General features: G+C 39.7%; 1 protein-coding gene across 1 annotated transcript in view; it reads left to right on the plus strand.

Moving 5' to 3' along the window:
- LOC144504683 (calcineurin subunit B type 1) overlaps positions 1-17,429 on the plus strand; it is a 53,885-nt gene extending 36,456 nt beyond the window's left edge. The window contains exons 4-6 of the mRNA XM_078230393.1: positions 6,960-7,019; positions 9,424-9,608; positions 15,453-17,429. Coding sequence (XP_078086519.1) covers positions 6,960-7,019; positions 9,424-9,608; positions 15,453-15,500 — 293 coding nt within the window. The 3' untranslated portion in view covers positions 15,501-17,429. The remainder of the gene's footprint in view (positions 1-6,959; positions 7,020-9,423; positions 9,609-15,452) is intronic.
- Positions 17,430-17,943: the final 514 nt, after the last annotated feature.

A 17,943-nucleotide genomic window follows, 5' to 3' on the forward strand; every position in this document is an offset into this window, starting at 1 on the left:
GATAAACCAGTGGCACTGATTTTTTTTTTAACCTAACCTTTAAAGATTTATTTGAACAGGCAAATCTGGGTAAAGTAGATCATATTGGAAGTGAGATGAGTTAGCTTTGAAAGCATTTATGAAATTAGAAGTCTACATTTCAGCCTGCACTTTGTACTATATCTGCTGTTAAGTTTGGAGATCAATCTAACTTGCCTAAGAACGGTTTTATTCATATCAGAAATTGATTCACATTATTATCGGATAGGACAAACTTGCATGCAGACCTGTACTAATTTTTTTGTCTTACTGTGTGAATAATTTAACATGTGCAGTGATCCTAATCTTGTACCTTCCCTATGGTTTCCTAGATTTAAAGGAGCAAAGATGTCTTCTGTTTTTATAAGATTTAATATGTAACTTCAGCGTAGGTGTAGGCGCTTTTGTTCAGAAGTCCTTAATTTCGCACTTTTTAAGGGAAACAGGCCCCTTTGCTTAAATTGAACTCCATGGGTAATTCATTTTTTCCCGGTAATAAATTATGTCAAATTAATGAATTGATTGTATTCTGAGAACTAGTTTCTGTGTAAATTGAGATGAGACTGGAAAGTGCTACCAGGTTGCATCAGCCTTAAGCTGATTTCATCTCCCATCTGGTCATATGAAGTCTTTTGCTGTAATTCCCTGAGACCTTGAATAGGATTCAGTTGAAGGTAATGTGCAGCTCCACCTCATTGTTATAAAAATAACTCTCAATAATCAGAGCTTGACGCACAACAAGGGATAGCATGCCTTCAGTGCGACGTTTTATTTACGTGAAACCGTCTATAGTTTAGAATGATTAACCATATAATCCGACAATGTTTATTTTGGAATTTTAGATGCAATTGGCATTACATTGGGAGTCCTAATTTTTGATGAATGAAATGTCATTGAAATAAATGCTTTTGAGGGAGTGAAAGGTGAGGGTTTGTCTTTCGAAAGGTGAGGCTGTTGGATATAAGTTCTTGAGTTCCATACTACAGTAGGAATTAAGCAAAATAACATATCCAGCACACACAAGAGGGAAGGTTAGTTCTCTCCAGGCTGCTTGCACTCCAGCCACAGGTTTGGACCTGTTGTGTTGATAGTGCTCTGGATGAAAATCACCTGGGTGCAGTTGGCAATAACGGCTTGATGGTCTTTTTTGAAACTTGATGGCTTTGTTTGAAGCAGCTGCTGCTGATCTGACCCTTGGGACAGTTGGATTCAAGGCAAATTCTCTTTAGCTTGAACCTCTTTTTGTTTTCAACTTGTACATAATTTCACTAAATACAGTTATTTAAAACACCAAAATTAAAGTAATACTGCTAACCATTTTATGCAAGTCAATGTTTAAATATTTTACCCCATCATTCTCTATTGCCGTTTCTTTCACTGCAATCTACACTTTAACTTTCCCAGTATTACCTGTTTAAATATTTTGATTTGTCTACTAGTTGGCTGTTACCCATTTTCAGATAATCATTGGCCTCTGCAGACTGGCTGCCGCGGATGATTAAGCTTTTGAGGCCTGAAACTGATAAATAGTGTCCTGTTTCAGCTGTATAAAAAAACGGTGGGGAATTTAATTGCTCCTTCGTATTCATGAACCTCAGATGTAAGCACAGGAAAAAAGTGGTTTGGGAGAAAGTAGTTTCTAGACTTGTTTTAAACGTGCTCAAGAGAAGAAATATTTTAGTTGTGTGATATGAATTTTAGCCATAAAGAGCATGTACAATGTTTGCCCATTATGAGTGTGTCAGTTAGTGTAGTTAATCATGTGCTGAGCTTTCGTATATGTTGGCTGTGGGATATTCTGACTCATTCTTTGATAAATGCTGTGTTTCCACCAAACATCAGGATTTGTTCGAGGTGTCTATCCTTTATGCAGTTACTTAGAGCTGTATATGTTCCTTTCCCTAATCTAAAAGGTAACAGTTCACTATAGTAATAGATTATTTTATAGAATCCCGGATCCTAGTTAGTATTTTGTGTATAATAGCCATGGTGTTTAGGGAACCAGAATTATGTAAACGACAAGCTTTCTGATCTTTGTATTCACTTAGATATTTCAACAGATAACAGGTAGCGTAGGTTTCTACAAGTACGACTTGTATGTACATGAAAGAATTGAATAACACCACAAGCAATGCCAGCACATTGCTTAGGCATATAAATAGTAAAAGGCAGGTAAAAGGAGCAGTAGGACTGATTGGGAACCTAAAAGGGGATTTATACATGGAGGCAGAGGGCAAAGCGGAGGTATTAAATGAAACTTGCGCCTCTCTCCATCAAGGAAGAATGTCCTATCCAGGTCTTGGTGAAAGAAGGAAATTCGGTCACAAGAAGGATTTAAAATTGATCAAGAGGAGGCATAGATAGACTGGCTGTATTCAAAGTGGACAAGGCACCAGGACTGGTTGAGCTGTATCCAAGGATACTGAGGGAAGTGAGTGTGAAAGTCGCAAAGGCACTGGTCATTATTTTTCAGTCTTCCTTTGACTCAAAAGGTGGTAGTCATGATGTGGAGATGCCAGCGTTGGACTGGGGTAAACACAGTAAGAAGTTTAACAACACCAGGTTAAAGCCCAACAGGTTTATTTGGTAGCAAAACCCACACAAGCTTTTGGAGCTCCAAGCCACTTCTTCAGGTGAGTGGGAATTCTGTTCACAAACAGGGCATATAAAGACACAGACTCAATTTACATGAATAATGGTTGGAATGAGAATACTTACAGCTAATCAAGTCTTTAAGAAACAAACAACGTGAGTGGAGAGAGCATCAAGACAGGCTAAAAAGATGTGTATTGTCTCCAGACAAGACAGCCAGTGAAACTCTGCAGGTCCAGGCAAACCCCCACTGGCTGAGAAGTGTGAGGTAATTCACTTTGGTAGGAATAACAGATGTGTTGAGTATAGGGCTAACGGGAGGACTTTGAATAGTGTGGAGGAGCAGAGGGATCTAGGTGTATGTGTGCATAGATCCCTGAAAGTTGGGAATCAAGTAGATAAGGTTGTTAAGAAGGCATATGGTGTCTTGGCGTTTATTGGTAGGGGGATTGAATTTAGGAGTCGTAGCGTTATGTTGCAACTGTACACAACTCTGGTGCGGCCGCACTTGGAGTACTGTGTGCAGTTCTGGTCCCCACATTACAGGAAGGATGTGGAGGCTTTGGAGAGGGTGCAGAGGAGGTTTACCAGGATGTTGCCTGGTATGGAGGGGAGATCCTATGAGGAGAGGCTGAGGGATTTGGGATTGTTTTCGCTGGAAAGGCGGCGGCTAAGAGGGGATCTTATTGAAACATATAAGATGATTAGAGGTTTAGATAGGGTGGATAGTGATAGCCTTTTTCCTCTGATGGAGAAATCCAGCACGAGGGGGCATGGCTTTAAATTGAGGGGGGGTAGTTATAGAACCGATGTCAGGGGTAGGTTCTTTACCCAGAGGGTGGTGAGGGATTGGAATGCCCTGCCAGCATCAGTAGTAAATGCGCCTAGTTTGGGGGCGTTTAAGAGATCCGTAGATAGGTTCATGGACGAAAAGAAATTGGTTTAGGTTGGAGGGTCACAGTTTTTTTTTTAACTGGTCGGTGCAACATCGTGGGCCGAAGGGCCTGTTCTGCGCTGTAATGTTCTATGTTCTATGTTCTATTATTCATGTAAATTGAGTCTGTGTCTTTATATGCCCCGTTTGTGAACAGAATTCCCACTCACCTGAAGAAGGGGCTTGGAGCTCCGAAAGCTTGTGTGGCTTTTGCTACCAAATAAACCTGTTGGACTTTAACCTGGTGTTGTTAAACTTCAAAAGGTGGTGCCAGAGGACTGGAGAGTTACAAACATTATACCCTTGTTCAAAAATTGTTGCAAGGATAAGCCCAATAACTGCAGACCAGTCAGCTTAACTTCAGTGGTGGGAAAATCTCTAGAAACTATAATTCAGGACAGGACATATAGTCGCATGGACAAATGCAGGTTCATTATGGAGAGCCAGGATGGATTTCTTAAGGGAACGTCAAGTCTAACCAAGTTACTGGAGTTTTTCAGAGAGATAACTGAGGGTTGATGACTACAATACTGTTGACGTGGTATACATAACCTTCCAAAAGGCATTTGTACAACAGACTTACCAAAAGAAAGGTTATAGCTTATGGAATAAAAGGGGCAGTAGCAACATGGATACAAAATTGGCTGAGTGATAGGAAACAGAGTAATGGTTAATGGATATTTTTCAGGCTGGAAGAAACGTTGTAATGGAGTTCCCCAGGGGCTGGTATTGGGACCCTTGCTGTTCATAACTGGGAGTTTGGTGGATGCAGATTTAATCAAAGCATACAAGAGGGAGTAAATTATTTGAAGAAACAATCTGCAGGAATACAGGGATAAGGCAGGAGATTGGAACTAGATAAAATGCTAATTTGGAGAGCTGGTACAGGCACAATGGGCTGAATGGCTCCTCTGCTGTAACAATTCCGTCATTTCCTTTTTTGTATAGGAACCAAAATACCACAAATTTTGTTGCGTTCATGTTTTCTGAAATTCCTAGTTGGGGTGGTGATACATTACTTCAGTAATTCAAGCTGAAAGATAATGCTTTGAATCATTTAAGGATCTTGACTGAGAGTTAGATAAAATTGATCCCTAAATTTCAAAGCCTCTTCCAAAAAGAGACCCAGTGGATTTAATTGGAGAAAAATTAAGCATGTACGTATAGTGTTTGAAAATGATTTGATATACCAAGTCCAAAGATGTGCAGACTAGGTGAATTTGCCATGCTGAATTGTCCCTTAATGTATAAACATGCGTAGGTTAGAGGGGATTAGCATGGTAAATGTGTGGAGTTAGGGGATAGGGTGAGGGTGGGCCTGGGTGCAGGCTCAATGGGCCGAATGGCCTCCTGCACTGTAGGGATTCTATGATGTGGAGATGCCGGCGTTGGACTGGGGTAAACACAGTAAGAAATTTAACAACACCAGGTTAAAGTCCAACAGGTTTATTTGGTAGCAAAAGCCACACAAGCTTTCGAAGCTCTAAGCCCCTTCTTCAGGTGAGTGGGAATTCTGTTCACAAACAGAGCTTATAAAGACACAGACTCAATTTACATGAATAATGGTTGGAATGCGAATACTTACAACTAATCCAGTCTTTAAGAAACAAAACAATGGGAGTGGAGAGAGCATCAAGACAGGCTAAAAAGATGTGTATTGTCTCCAGACAAGACAGCCAGTGAAACTCTGCAGGTCCACGCAACTGTGGGAGTTACAAATAGTGTGACATGAACCCAATATCCCGGTTGAGGCCGTCCTTGTGTGTGCGGAACTTGGCTATCGAAAGAGCTTCGAAAGCTTGTGTGGCTTTTGCTACCAAATAAACCTGTTGGACTTTAACCTGGTGTTGTTAAACTTCTTACTGGGATTCTATGAACAGTAATACTTGTGTGGCTTGTTCTTTTAAATTGTGACTCCACAGAGCAGCACATTCAGTTCTTGTTTATCTGCAAGATTATTCCAGAAGTTGTATTGTGAGTTGAGGACAGCACAATATCTGTACCACAATGCGTAGTAATGAACTAATATGATTAACTTGTGAATTAGACTTTATATTACACTGTAAGCAGCATAGAATGTGCAGGTGTTAGAATTCTAAACATTTCCAATCTTGTGTCTGCACTATTTTGTGAAAAGTGTGATTAAATGACCCTAATAATTTCTGGGTCTCATTTGTCTGCACCAGTCATTGTTTCTTTTTTGTAGTTAAGGGCGGGACAGCAGGAATAAATGGCTTTTCCCACTCAAGTAGAAGGCAATCATTCTCTTGCCAAAGATTTATTTGTCAGCAGCAAAATTAATTGTTTTATAAAACCTCAGACTGTCTAAAGTGAGAGTCACTTTCACTGCAGCATAGTTTTGATATCTGGGAATGTTCCTGCGTGGGTAGGAACAGCTTGGGAACAGCAGGGTGTGCATGTTCAAATCTGTCGAAGGACTGCTACAGAACTGCTTGGCCACAGGAATCACCAGGGGCTGGGAATGCACATTACCCAGCCTACAGTTTGTGAAAACAAAGGGAACCTTAAATGGAATTTCTCATATAAGACCTGGGAGCTGTGCTTAGTTTAAAGTAATTGTGCGTTACAGTGAGAAGATAATAGGACTTTAAGAGTAGTGGTTGGTCACTCAAACATAGGGAATGGCTATCACTTACTATTTTTAATCCTGGGTTGCACTGAGAATTCTCCAGCGACAGAGCAGTAGGGACTTCAGATAAATATTTTAATTGACCGCAATCTTTCTGGGTTTGGGCAAGTTTTTGTACATTAAAATAGGTCAGTCTTTAGAATATATGCTGTTTTAATTGCCAATGTTCCGGCCAGTTGAGTTAGTTAAGGGAGAGAAACCACCCTCTATCCCCTAACTTAAAAAGATTTGCTTCCGCCTGCAAAATGGTCAATAAGCAATTAAGACAGATGAAGGTAAGTGATAGTGTACTCATTTGAAATCCCCAGTACATTAATCAAAGTAAAATTAAAGTCAAAATGAACAAGTGAGGAAAATCAGATAAATGGTTGAGCAGAAGTATTTTTGCGTGGATTTGTCATGCATGCTCAGTTTGGGGTTAATGCAGCATTTGTTTTTCACTGAGTAGTTTTACGAGATGTTTCTTTTTCAGAACCAGTCTGGTATGAGTGGTAAACACAAGCACCTCACCAGGAGAGGAGGAAGTTTTTCTTAAACCTGGTGGCATTGTGAAGGGTTAAAACTGATACAATATTATGCTGCTCTGAAGTCTTCCCTCCATTTAGATATTTTTGCAATAACCATGAATTTATAAAAAAAATGTTTTTGTTAAAAGTTTGTTGAATTATGTATTTCATTATATTTTATATAAAATAATCTAACCATTTTAAGTGAGCGGCTATTTTACAGCATCAACCAGCTCTGTTATGTAATAATTTTTTGCAGAGTTTATTGAAGGGGTCTCCCAATTTAGCGTTAAAGGTGACAAAGAACAGAAATTGCGATGTAAGTATAATTTCAGTATATTTGAATTTTCTAGCAGTGATTAATACATTTCCTTTCTTGTTCTAGTATTAGAGAATACTGGAATATTTGTGTACTTACCTATAGAAAGTTTGTAAACCGTAGAAGAAAACTGCTGCATTTAGTTTTATTTTGAACCATTGGTGTCGAATGATCTTTATTCAGTGGGGCGTGTCTTTCCTCTAAGTCAGGTCATGGGTCCCACTCCAGAGATGTGGAAATGCAGTCTAGACTGGCACTTGTCCAGTACTGAGGGAGTGCTGCATTATTGGAGGTGTCACCTTTCAGATGCTCCCTCAAGTGGACATAAAGGATCCATGGCACTATTTGAAAGAGAGCAGAGGAGTTCTCCTGGACAACATTTGTCCCTCAGCCAATATCACTTTAAAAAACACAATCAACTAATTGTTTTCATTGCTGCTTTTGTTTCTTGAACCATAACAGCGCCTCCATACTTTAGCTTATTGTGGTTAGAGACTTTATAGAGTATGGAAAGGTGAAATATTAATGCAAGTCCTTTCTTTTCTGATCTGTGGCAAAAACTAAAACAATATCTAATACAAACTTTAATACACATCCTGCATTTTATTACATTATTAGTACAATGCATGTTCCCCTGCCATGTTTATTATTTGAGACTTTAGTAGCATGGGACCTCCATTTCCTCCACAAATGCAGCTTTCCATGAGATTGGCTGATATGTGCTTTTGTGAAGTAGGGCTGGGATTGTTAGTTTAGCTGTGGATCTGGTGGTCCAGGTGAGAGTTGCACGAGTGAGAATAATTGAGTTTTTAAGCAAAGCAAGTTTTTCATTCCTCGTAATCAATTGACATTATTTTTAAAGTTGTGACCAAGTTCACCTTTAGTTACCTGAGCATCAAGCTTTGGAATTCCTACCCCAGGCTCCTCTGCCTCGCTTTCCTCCTTTAAGACGCTTTTTAAAAGCCACCCCTGTGACAAAGCTTTTGTTCATCTGATCTAATATCTCCTTGCATGGCTCTATCAGAGTTTGTTTGATAATGCTCCAGTGAAGCACCTTGGGTTACAGGCACTGTTGTTGAATATAAGGTGACTGCTGAATGCTGGGGTGCAGGGGGATTAAGGCGTTCTCGTGCCTGAATCCCAAAGTTAGTATACCGGTGCAGCATGTAATCAAGAAGGCTAATTTAATGCTCTCCTTTATCACAAGAGGAATTGAACATAAAAGTAAGGATGTTGTGCTTCAGTTATACAGGATATTGGTGAGAACTCATCTAAATAAAGTTAAAGTTAAAAGTTTTATTTATTAGTCACAAGAAGGTTTACATTAACGCTGCAATGAACTTACTGTGAAAATCCCCTAGTCACCACATTCCAGCGCCTGTTTGGGTACTGAATGAGAAGTTAGAATGGTCAATGCATCTAACCAGCACGTCTTTTGGACTGTGGGAGGAAACCGGAGCACCCGGAAGACACTGGGAGAACGTGCAGACTCCGCACAGACAGTGACCCAAGCCGGGAATTGAACCCAGGTCCCTGGAGCTGTGAGGCAGCAGTGCTAATCACTGTGCCGCCCTACTGTGTGTAGTTTTGGTCTCCTTATTTAAGTAAGGGTGTAAATGCATTGGAGGCGGTTCAAGGAAGTCTTGATATATTGATAACTGGAATGAACAGGTTGTCTTGAGGATAGGTTGGAAAGGCTGGGCTTATTTTTACTGGAGCTTAGAGTGAAAGATGACGACACAATTATATAAGATCCTGAATGGTATTGACAAGGTGGATGTGGAAAAGATGCTTCCTCTTGTGGGTGAGTCCAGAGCTTGGGGGGGGGGGGGGGGGGGGCACTGTTTAAAATTAAAGTCACCCTCATAGGACAGAGATTAGGAGAATTTTTTTCTGAGGGTTGTGCGACTTTGGAATTCTCTGCCTCCGAAGGCAGTGGAAGCGAGGTCATTGAATATTTTTAAGGCAGAGGTAGATGGATTTTTGTTGGACAAAGGAATCAAAGGTTATCAGGGGTAGAGGGGGAATGTGGAGCTCAACACGAGCAGATCAGCCATGATCTTATTGAATAGCGGAGCAGGCTCCATGGGCTGAATGGCCTGCTTCTGCTCCGATTTCATATGTTTTTACGTTGTCGGTATGTAATGTTTCCAATCAGTACAGGATTAATACTGAATATTTTTAAAGGCATCCTGAATTTTCCATTCTTATTAATCGGTCATAAGCTGTACTTTCCCTACCAGTAATTCATTAACATCTGTCAAAACATCATTTTAAGTTAGTTTTACTTGTGCACTGAAAACATCAGGAAGGTATTTGGAGTAGCATGAAACCAGTATTGTTCGGTGTTTTATGGGTGTTTTGACTGCAACAGTTGTCTAAACTTTTCCTTTTTTTTAATCAGTTGCTTTCCGCATCTATGACATGGATAAGGATGGGTACATCTCTAACGGGGAGCTTTTCCAGGTGTTGAAGATGATGGTGGGGAACAATCTAAAAGACACTCAGCTACAGCAAATTGTAGACAAAACCATAATTAATGCAGATAAAGATGGAGATGGAAGAATATCCTTTGAAGAGTTCTGTGCAGTAAGTAAATGCAGTTAAATTTTCTTAACTTCTGACTCTTGCCTTTATGGTTCAGGTCAGAAAACGCAAAGTGTTTTATGAAGCCTGCCTGACTCAAGTTTTGCATTTTGAATTTGGCTAGGATAAGCATTAGATGTTTCACTTCAGGTGTGATTCAAATGACCCAGTAGGGAGTTTTTGTCAGAGTTTATTTAGGAATATAGTTAACATGTATAGTAAGAAAATTAGTAAGAACTTTATCAATTAAAAACAAGAAACAAAACTGCAATAATGTATAACTCTTAATGAATATCTCTAATGTGTTCCAATTAAAATCAAAATCCAATAAACAAAACTCAGGTTTATCACTGCACAGGCTATAGCTCACTTAACACTAGAATCCAGTTCCCTGGGTTAAATGCTGATTTCAAATGATCTTGAAAACCAAGAGCAGCTTATAGTCTCCAGCTCCCCAAAACATAGATTCTTCACTGCAGGATGGCAAACAAGATGTGCTTTCAGTTAACTAGTAAAACATTAAAAATAAAAACAGAGAGAGACTTTCAGCTATGCTTCTAACACTGCAGCCAAAACAAAACTAAAAACGACCCTTGTCACCTGAGCTCCAGTTTTTTTTCTATCTCCTCCCACCAATGACATCACTTAAGGCGCTGAGCTGCAGAGATCATGATTTTTAAAAAAAAATTCTTAACGAGACACTAACATCACACCTTGTACTAGGACACAACATTACTAAGTTTTAAATCTGTCTTCCATGCATGTTTAGCAAAAAGAACCCTGAGAGAGGATTTTAAATTGAAGGATCAAGATGTAGAATCAGTTTGGATGGAGGTACGAAATAGCAAGGGGCAGCTAACATTGATGGGGGTTGTTTAAAGCCCACCAGCTGTGCTTATAACATTATAACATTGGACACACTGTAAGTCAGGAAACTAGAGTTGCATGTAACATAGGAAACACAGTCACAGTGAGTGACTTCAATCTATGTACAAACTGGGTAAACCATTCAGGAAAAGACGAAACTGAGCAATTACTTTGCGTCTGGCTTCATGGTGGAAGGTACAGAAAGACAAAGCAATCGTGGGGCTAGTGGAAATAAGGAATTGAAAAAAATTAGTATTAATAATAAAGAAGTAATACCCAAAAAATTAATTGGAGGGAAGATTGATATATCCCTTGCACCTGATGAACTATAGGATGATGAAGTGGCTGTAGAGACAGTGGATGCATTGGTGATTATCTTTCAAAATGCTATTCATTCTGGAAAGGTTCCTGCAGATTGAAATAATAGATCAAAGCAAATTGCTGCGGATGCTGGAATCTGAAACCAAAAGAGAAAACACTGGAAAATCTCAGCAGGTCTGGTAGCATCTGTAAGGAGAGAAAAGAGCTGACGTTTCGAGTCCAGATGACGCTTGACAAAGGTTCACCTGGACTCAAAGTCAGCTCTTTTCTCTCCTTACAGATGCTACCAGACCTGCTGAGATTTTCCAGCATTTTCTCTTTTGGTTTTTGAAGTAATAGATGTAACCCCACTATTTAAGAAGGGAGAGAGAGAACTGAGAACTAAACACCTATTAGTTTGAAATGAAAATGATATGATTTATTATTGAGGGAAAATGAAATTTATTATAAAGTATGTGATAACTGGATATTTGGCAAATAATATGATTGGGCAGAGCCAACATTGGTTTATGAAAATTGAGAAACCTGATGGGAGTTTTCTGAGGAAGTTACTAAGATAAAGTTACATAGATAAAGTAGAACCAGTGGATGTGGTACATTTAGATTTTCAGAAGGCCTTTTATAACATGTCACACAGGAGGTTAGTAAAACTAGAGCGCATAGGATTGGGGGTAATATACTTCTTGAGAATTGAGATTGAGAATTGGTTGATGGACAGAAAACGGAGGAAGAATAGTCGGGTCATTCTCAGGATGGCAGGCTGCTACTAGTGGGGTACTGCAAGGATCAGTACTGGGGCCACAGCTGTTTCAAACCTATCAATGATTTGGATGTGGGGACCAAATGTAATATTTCCAAATTTGCTGTGGTAATATAAGTTGTGAGCTAGAAACAAGGAGGCTTCAAGGATACTTGGACAGGCTATGTGAATGGGCAAGAGCATGGCAGATGGAATATATGTGATTAGGTGTGAAGTTATCCACTTTGGTAGAAAAAAAACCAAAGGTTATTTCTTAAATGGTGAGATGATTGGAACTGTGGATGTCCAAAGGCACCCGGATGTCCATGTTCGTGAGTCACTAAAAACCAGCACACAGGTGCAGCAAGCAATTGGGAAGGCAAATGGTACATTGGCCTCCTTTGCACGAGGACCTGAGAAAAAGGAATAAAAAAATGTTCTGCTGCAATTGTATAGCTTTGGGGAGACTGCACAGTTTTGGTCTCCATATCCAAGGAAGGATATACTTGCCATGCAGATTCACCAGACTAATTTCTGGGATCGGATTGTTATATGAAGAGGGATTGAGGAAAGTGAGTCTGTATTCTGTAGAGTTTAGAAGAATGAGAGGTGATCTCATTGAAACTTACAACATTTTTACAGGATGCGACAGGGTAGATGCAGGAAGGATGTTTCCACTGGCTGGTGAGTCTGGAACCAGGGGGTACGTGGTCTCCGAATAAGGGGCAAGCTATTTAGGACTGAGATAAGGAGGAATTTCTTCACTCTGAGGGCTGTGGAAAATTAAATATTGAGCATGTCAAACACTGAAATCAATAGATTTCTAGAGACTAATGACATTGAGGGTATAGAGATAGCAGTGTTGGGGTAGATGATCAGCCATGATCTAATTGACTGATGTAGCAGGCTTGATGGGCCTACTCTTGCTCCTAAGTTCCTATAAACTGAAGTTTTTAACATTGAACATTAAATAGACATGCTTTTATTGAATTTTTTGTAATGTGAGAAACAGATATTAGGAAAGAGCTTTATTAATATTGAACTTTCTGCTCTGAATGAAAGCATTGAAATTTATTGGCTAATTGGTTGCTTTGGTTATAATTTTGAATTTGTTTGCCTGATCTGTCAAACTGTGATCTGTCAAGCTGTATCAAGGTTAGGATTGTTTTTGCTGGAGTTCAGACGAAGAGGGGGGAATCTCAGAAAGACTTATAAAATTCTAATAGTACTAGGCAGGGTAGATGCCGGGAGGCTGTTCCCGATGGTGGGAGTCCAGAACCAGGGGTCACAGTCTGAGGATTCGGAGTAGAACATTTAGGACGGAGGTGAGGAGACATTTCTTCACCCAAAGAGTGGTGAGCCTGTGGAATTCATTACCACAGGAAGCAGTTGATGCCAAAACATTGAATGTATTCAAGAGGCGGCTGGATATAGCACTTGGGGCGAATGGGATCAAAGGTTATGGGGGAAAAAGTAGGATTAGGCTATTGAGTTGGATGATCAGCCATGATGGTGATGCATGGCGGAGCAGGCTCAAAGGGCCAAGTGGCGGCCTCCTGCTCTTATATTCCATGTTTCTATAGCTATTTGCTGGGGAGATTTTGCTTATCTCTTGGTAAATTTATTTCCACTTGGCTTAATTCTCCAGCACAGCTGTAAAGTGCGACAATCCATTTCCCTTTGGGAGCATTTATTGTTCACAGTGCTCTGCCTACACTGTTAAAGCATGATATACACACAATAAAAGAGAAAGATTCAGCTACACCTCAATGTTGCAACTGTACAAGACTTCGGTTAGATCGCATTTGGAATATTGTGTACAATTCTGGTCGCCACACTACCCCAGAAGGATGTTGATGCATTGGAAAGGGTGCAGAAGAGATTTACCAGGATGTTGCCTGGTTTGGAGGATATGGACTATGAAGAAAGGTTGAACAAACTTGGATTGTTTTCATTGGAGCGTCGGAGGATGTGGGGGGGGGGGGGGGGGGGGACCTGATAAACAGTGAGGTGAGAGTTTTAACTCCCAATCCGGAAAGAGACCTGGTAAGCATCAAACCAGCTGGGAAAGAGGTTTACAAGATTATGACAGGCTTGGATGGAGTGAAGTCTTTTTCCCAGGGTCAAAGGGTCAATTACTTGGCATAGGTTGAAAGTGAGAGGGGGAAAGTTTAAGAGAGATGTAAGGGGCAAGTTTTTCACACAGCGAATGCCTGGAATGCGCTGCCGGAGGAGGTGGTGGAAGCAGATTCTATAAGAATGTTCAAGAGGCATCTGGAAAGATACATGAATAGGCAGGGAACAGAGGGATCATGTAGAGGCAAGAAAATATTAGAGAGGCACCTGTGTCGAGACAGACTTGGTGGGCCGAAGGGCCTGTTCCTGTGCTGTCCTGTTCTTTGTATCTTTCTGAAGATTCATTAGTGTCTAGGAACTCCCCGGTGTGGCACCCACCACACCGCCAGCATTACTCATTGACTGAAATAGATTCTTCAGGGTGATGTGAACTCCAGGGATGACTGCCACTGAGAAACCTTTTCTGTCCTTCAGTTTGTTGGCATGGAGTATGTGCAGCACCAGAGTATTCTCTGCATCAATTGGCATTGAAGCATATGTAAATGAGGACCGAGTAGTTGTCATTTGGAGAAGCCTGCACGTATTTATTGAATATTACTGTCCAAATGTAACTGTAGAATAGGTCTACACCGTTAGCAGCTGTGCTATGGATGTGAAACAGTGGCTTCCCCCTACTAAATTTATTCTCTGGTATGCACCTATTTTTGTGGAATGAAAATGGGCGAATTATTTATTGGGTATGGATGCACTCTCGTTTCCTTCTCTATGAACAGTATGCTTTGTATAGCGTGCAAGAAACAATACTTTTCACTATGTTAATACATGTGACAATAAATCAAATCAAAAATTTTAGAATTGGTAGCCTTTTTAATTCTGCATTGGTGTAAAAAAAATGTAATGGTGCACTCTTCATGACACAACAGCAGATCATGTGTGACAGCACTTGCAAGCAATATTCTGGTGCAGTTTTTATGTCAGTCATGGTTTCCCCCGTAGCACATCCTATGGTGGATGTGTAGACCAAGAATGAAAGGATGCTGAGGAGGTTTGCTATCTTTTATTTGTGAAGCTATCAGTTATTTGAAGGGCTACACCGGAGTCTAATCCTGTTCTCCCCCTTCCAAAATATGCACGTTCCAGCAGGTGTCTTTGGAAGTAAAAACTGTGACTATATTTCCTCTCGACCCAACAGCTCCAACTGCTGCCTTGGCTGTGATTCGCCAGCTCAGCACAGATGGACTGCATCTTTCTATACTAGCCACCAGGGAGTTCCTGGTGCTTTTAATGGTAACCGCTGTGTTCTGACAGTTGCTTCCACCTGATTTGTTGCATTCAGATTGCTGGTATTTATGCTTGCATAAAATCTAAGTGTTTGTCTTGAATATCAATGCTGGGACTGCAGAGGCTCATTTCGCTTGGAAATCCAAGCAAAGCAGTGGAGTTGAGGAAAAGATGATGGATGGCAATAAGATGCATGTTTTTGTTTCAAAGTTATGTGGATGTAAAATAACAGACTAGAGTTTCAAAACTGAGAAAAGAACTTTATTCCAGCCTGACGTCAAATAAAATCTGAAAATGCTAGATCTTCGATTCTGTATCGACAATTTCTATTGGAGGTGTGCAGATATGTTTAAGCCAAATATGTCAATCTGGAAGGGACGACTTTTGTATCTTCATGCTTGTATTTTCTGATTCTTAACTTTTTTATTGAAACTATTTGTGTGTGTGTAAAATAGATGATTTTAAGAACCTTTCCCCATGTTATTCAATATATTACAAGGTTGCAACTGTGTGCATTTCAGTGACGGAGGCAAATACTTAACCACTTGTGCTTTCTGATCCAGGTTGTAGGAGGCCTAGACATCCACAAAAAGATGGTGGTCGATGTGTGACCTCTTTCAAGGCCCTACCCAACACTTCTGCTTTCTTCTCCATTTCTGAAGATCTGCTCAAGATGTCCAGCAATGCTTTCTGTGTATTTAATGGAAGTATTTTCTCTGTGAAGCCACTTTTTCCAACATGAGCCTATATGAAGCCAACTAAGTGTTATTGAACTTCAATTCTCTCAATAACCCAGTGTAGCACTTTAAAATCTGAAGGACAGCTGAAAAGGAGCATCTCAGTGTGGTGGAGAAGGGGAAGGGGCTGGATTCTTATTTATTTCATTCTCATCTTTTATAACAAGGAAGTATATCTATAGCTTTGTAAATGTAAAAGTAGTAGGTTGGGCTTTAATAAACTTGATGCAGAGACTTGATTTAAAAATAAAAAGTAGTCTACAAAGTGCCAAGCATGGATTACGTAAACCATTTTAAAATACTTTTGTCATAAAATTATCAATGTGTTTTTATTTGGTTTCCCATTATATGTATTTCATGTCTGGTAATAAATTAAAAACTGTTGAAAAATAGTTCTTTCATGTGAACAGGGTTTAATGACACTGTTCTTGTTTTGGTATGTTGACAATTTTAATGTAAACATTTTTGCTTCTGGTCACAATTATTTACATTTTGTGTTAATGAATGTTCCATGTTTTATGAGTTCCTTGTTAGGGACTGTGTCTCTTCAGCTAGTTCCTTTTTCAGTAATACTCCAGCATAATGTAGATGCCAAGAAACTTCCAAGTATAAATGGCAGGATGATTAGGTGGCACATCTTTTTGTATATTATCATGGTAACTTGGTGAGGGATTACCAATTTAAAGGCAATGTTATCCAGAAGTCATTGATTTTTTGCAGTCACATTGGATTAAACTGCACATGGACTTTGCAGGGAGACCCAGCTTTGTTTGAGAACAGCATAAATCTCCAGTTACTCAGACCATCTTTAAAAAGATGCAGTTCATTTCACTGTTTGGACAGGAAATGGAAAACCACATCTGTTAATGTGGTCTTTTGTTCAGGAGAAAACTTTATATTCAAAGTTAGTTATACCTCCTGGTTATCCTTTTTTTTGTTACATCCAGAATGTGGAGTTGTAATTTTTAAAAAAAGTTTGAAATAATTCTTCCTCATCCAGTTGCAGTTTTGTACATGTGCAAAGCAATTAGTAAGCTGCATTTAGAATTCCTCTCCCTCTTAAAAATATTGTGATCCATTTGCTTTCTAGTGGAGGTAGGGTAGGTTATAAAGGAAGTAAAGAAAATTTACACCAAGAATTGTTTCTATAATTAATCCAGTCTCTTCATTTAATAAGATGGGAAAGGGGGCAGGCTAGACTGCTTTATGTGCTAAGATCAAATTGTTCAAGCACCTCTCTCCCATTGCTGTTCCTTCAGCTAAGTGCTGCACACTGGTGGGCTCTGACTTTGTGTGAGAGAGATCCAGGTGCTTAGTGTCCTTGCATGATAAACTTTTTGCATGTAGATTGAAATGTTCCTCGTTTACATAAATTGCAATGTTCATATAAAAATTGCCAAATGTTGGTAAATGTTGAAGAAAAAGAACTCCACTAACTGTACACTCTCTTCCTCTGGATCAGTGCATGGCTTGTAACTACAGCCAGTAGTATCTGCTCCAGTGTCAACTGCCATGTGCTATGTTTCAAGGGGAATCTAGTCTTTTGTGAATTTATTTGTACATAAGTATTTGTTAGTCATGTAGGGAATGCTCTTTTCCCTTTGCTCGTGCATAATTTGACTGCAGTCCAAGATAGTGCATACATCTTTTCCTTACTACATGGGAATGTTTTTAGTTTGTGTAGGGGGGAAAACAGTTAATGTTGAATGTTGAGTTTTCTTCTCTGCATGTTGCATCATATGCTGTGGGATTATTGGAACCTTCATACTGTAAGTAAATTGAAAATAAAATATTTGAAACTTCTTTGTCTGAATATCTTCCTTTCAGGAAAATCAGTTGGTCTTTTTAGTAGATCTAGGGTGGGATTCTCTGGTCTAGAACCCTCTTTCACCTATGGTCTGTCTCCATCTGGATAATCAGCCTTTTGGTTCCTCCTCCTGAGATTTTCACCCAATTTATCCTGTTGCAGAATCACAATAGGCCATCACCTCCCCTTAAGATGAAGATAGTGTTATTATCACTGGACTATTCATCCACAAATGTTCTGGGACCCAGGTTCAAATCCTGCCACAACAGGTGGTGGAATTTGAATTAAATAAAATATCTGGAATTAATAGCAACTTGGGTTTGGCAATAAGTGCTAACCAGTCAGTAGCGCCCATGTCCCACAAATGGGGTAAAAAATATCCACCTATCTCTAATCAGCAAATTTGGAAATCTTCTGTTCCTTCCTCCAGGTCATTAATGTAAATAGTGAATAATTACGGTCCAAAAATTGATCCTTGTGTACTCCATGAGTTGCACCTTTCCATTCAGA

Source organism: Mustelus asterias, chromosome 15 (assembly GCF_964213995.1).
Source record: "Mustelus asterias chromosome 15, sMusAst1.hap1.1, whole genome shotgun sequence".
NCBI classification, from domain to species: Eukaryota; Metazoa; Chordata; class Chondrichthyes; order Carcharhiniformes; family Triakidae; genus Mustelus; species Mustelus asterias.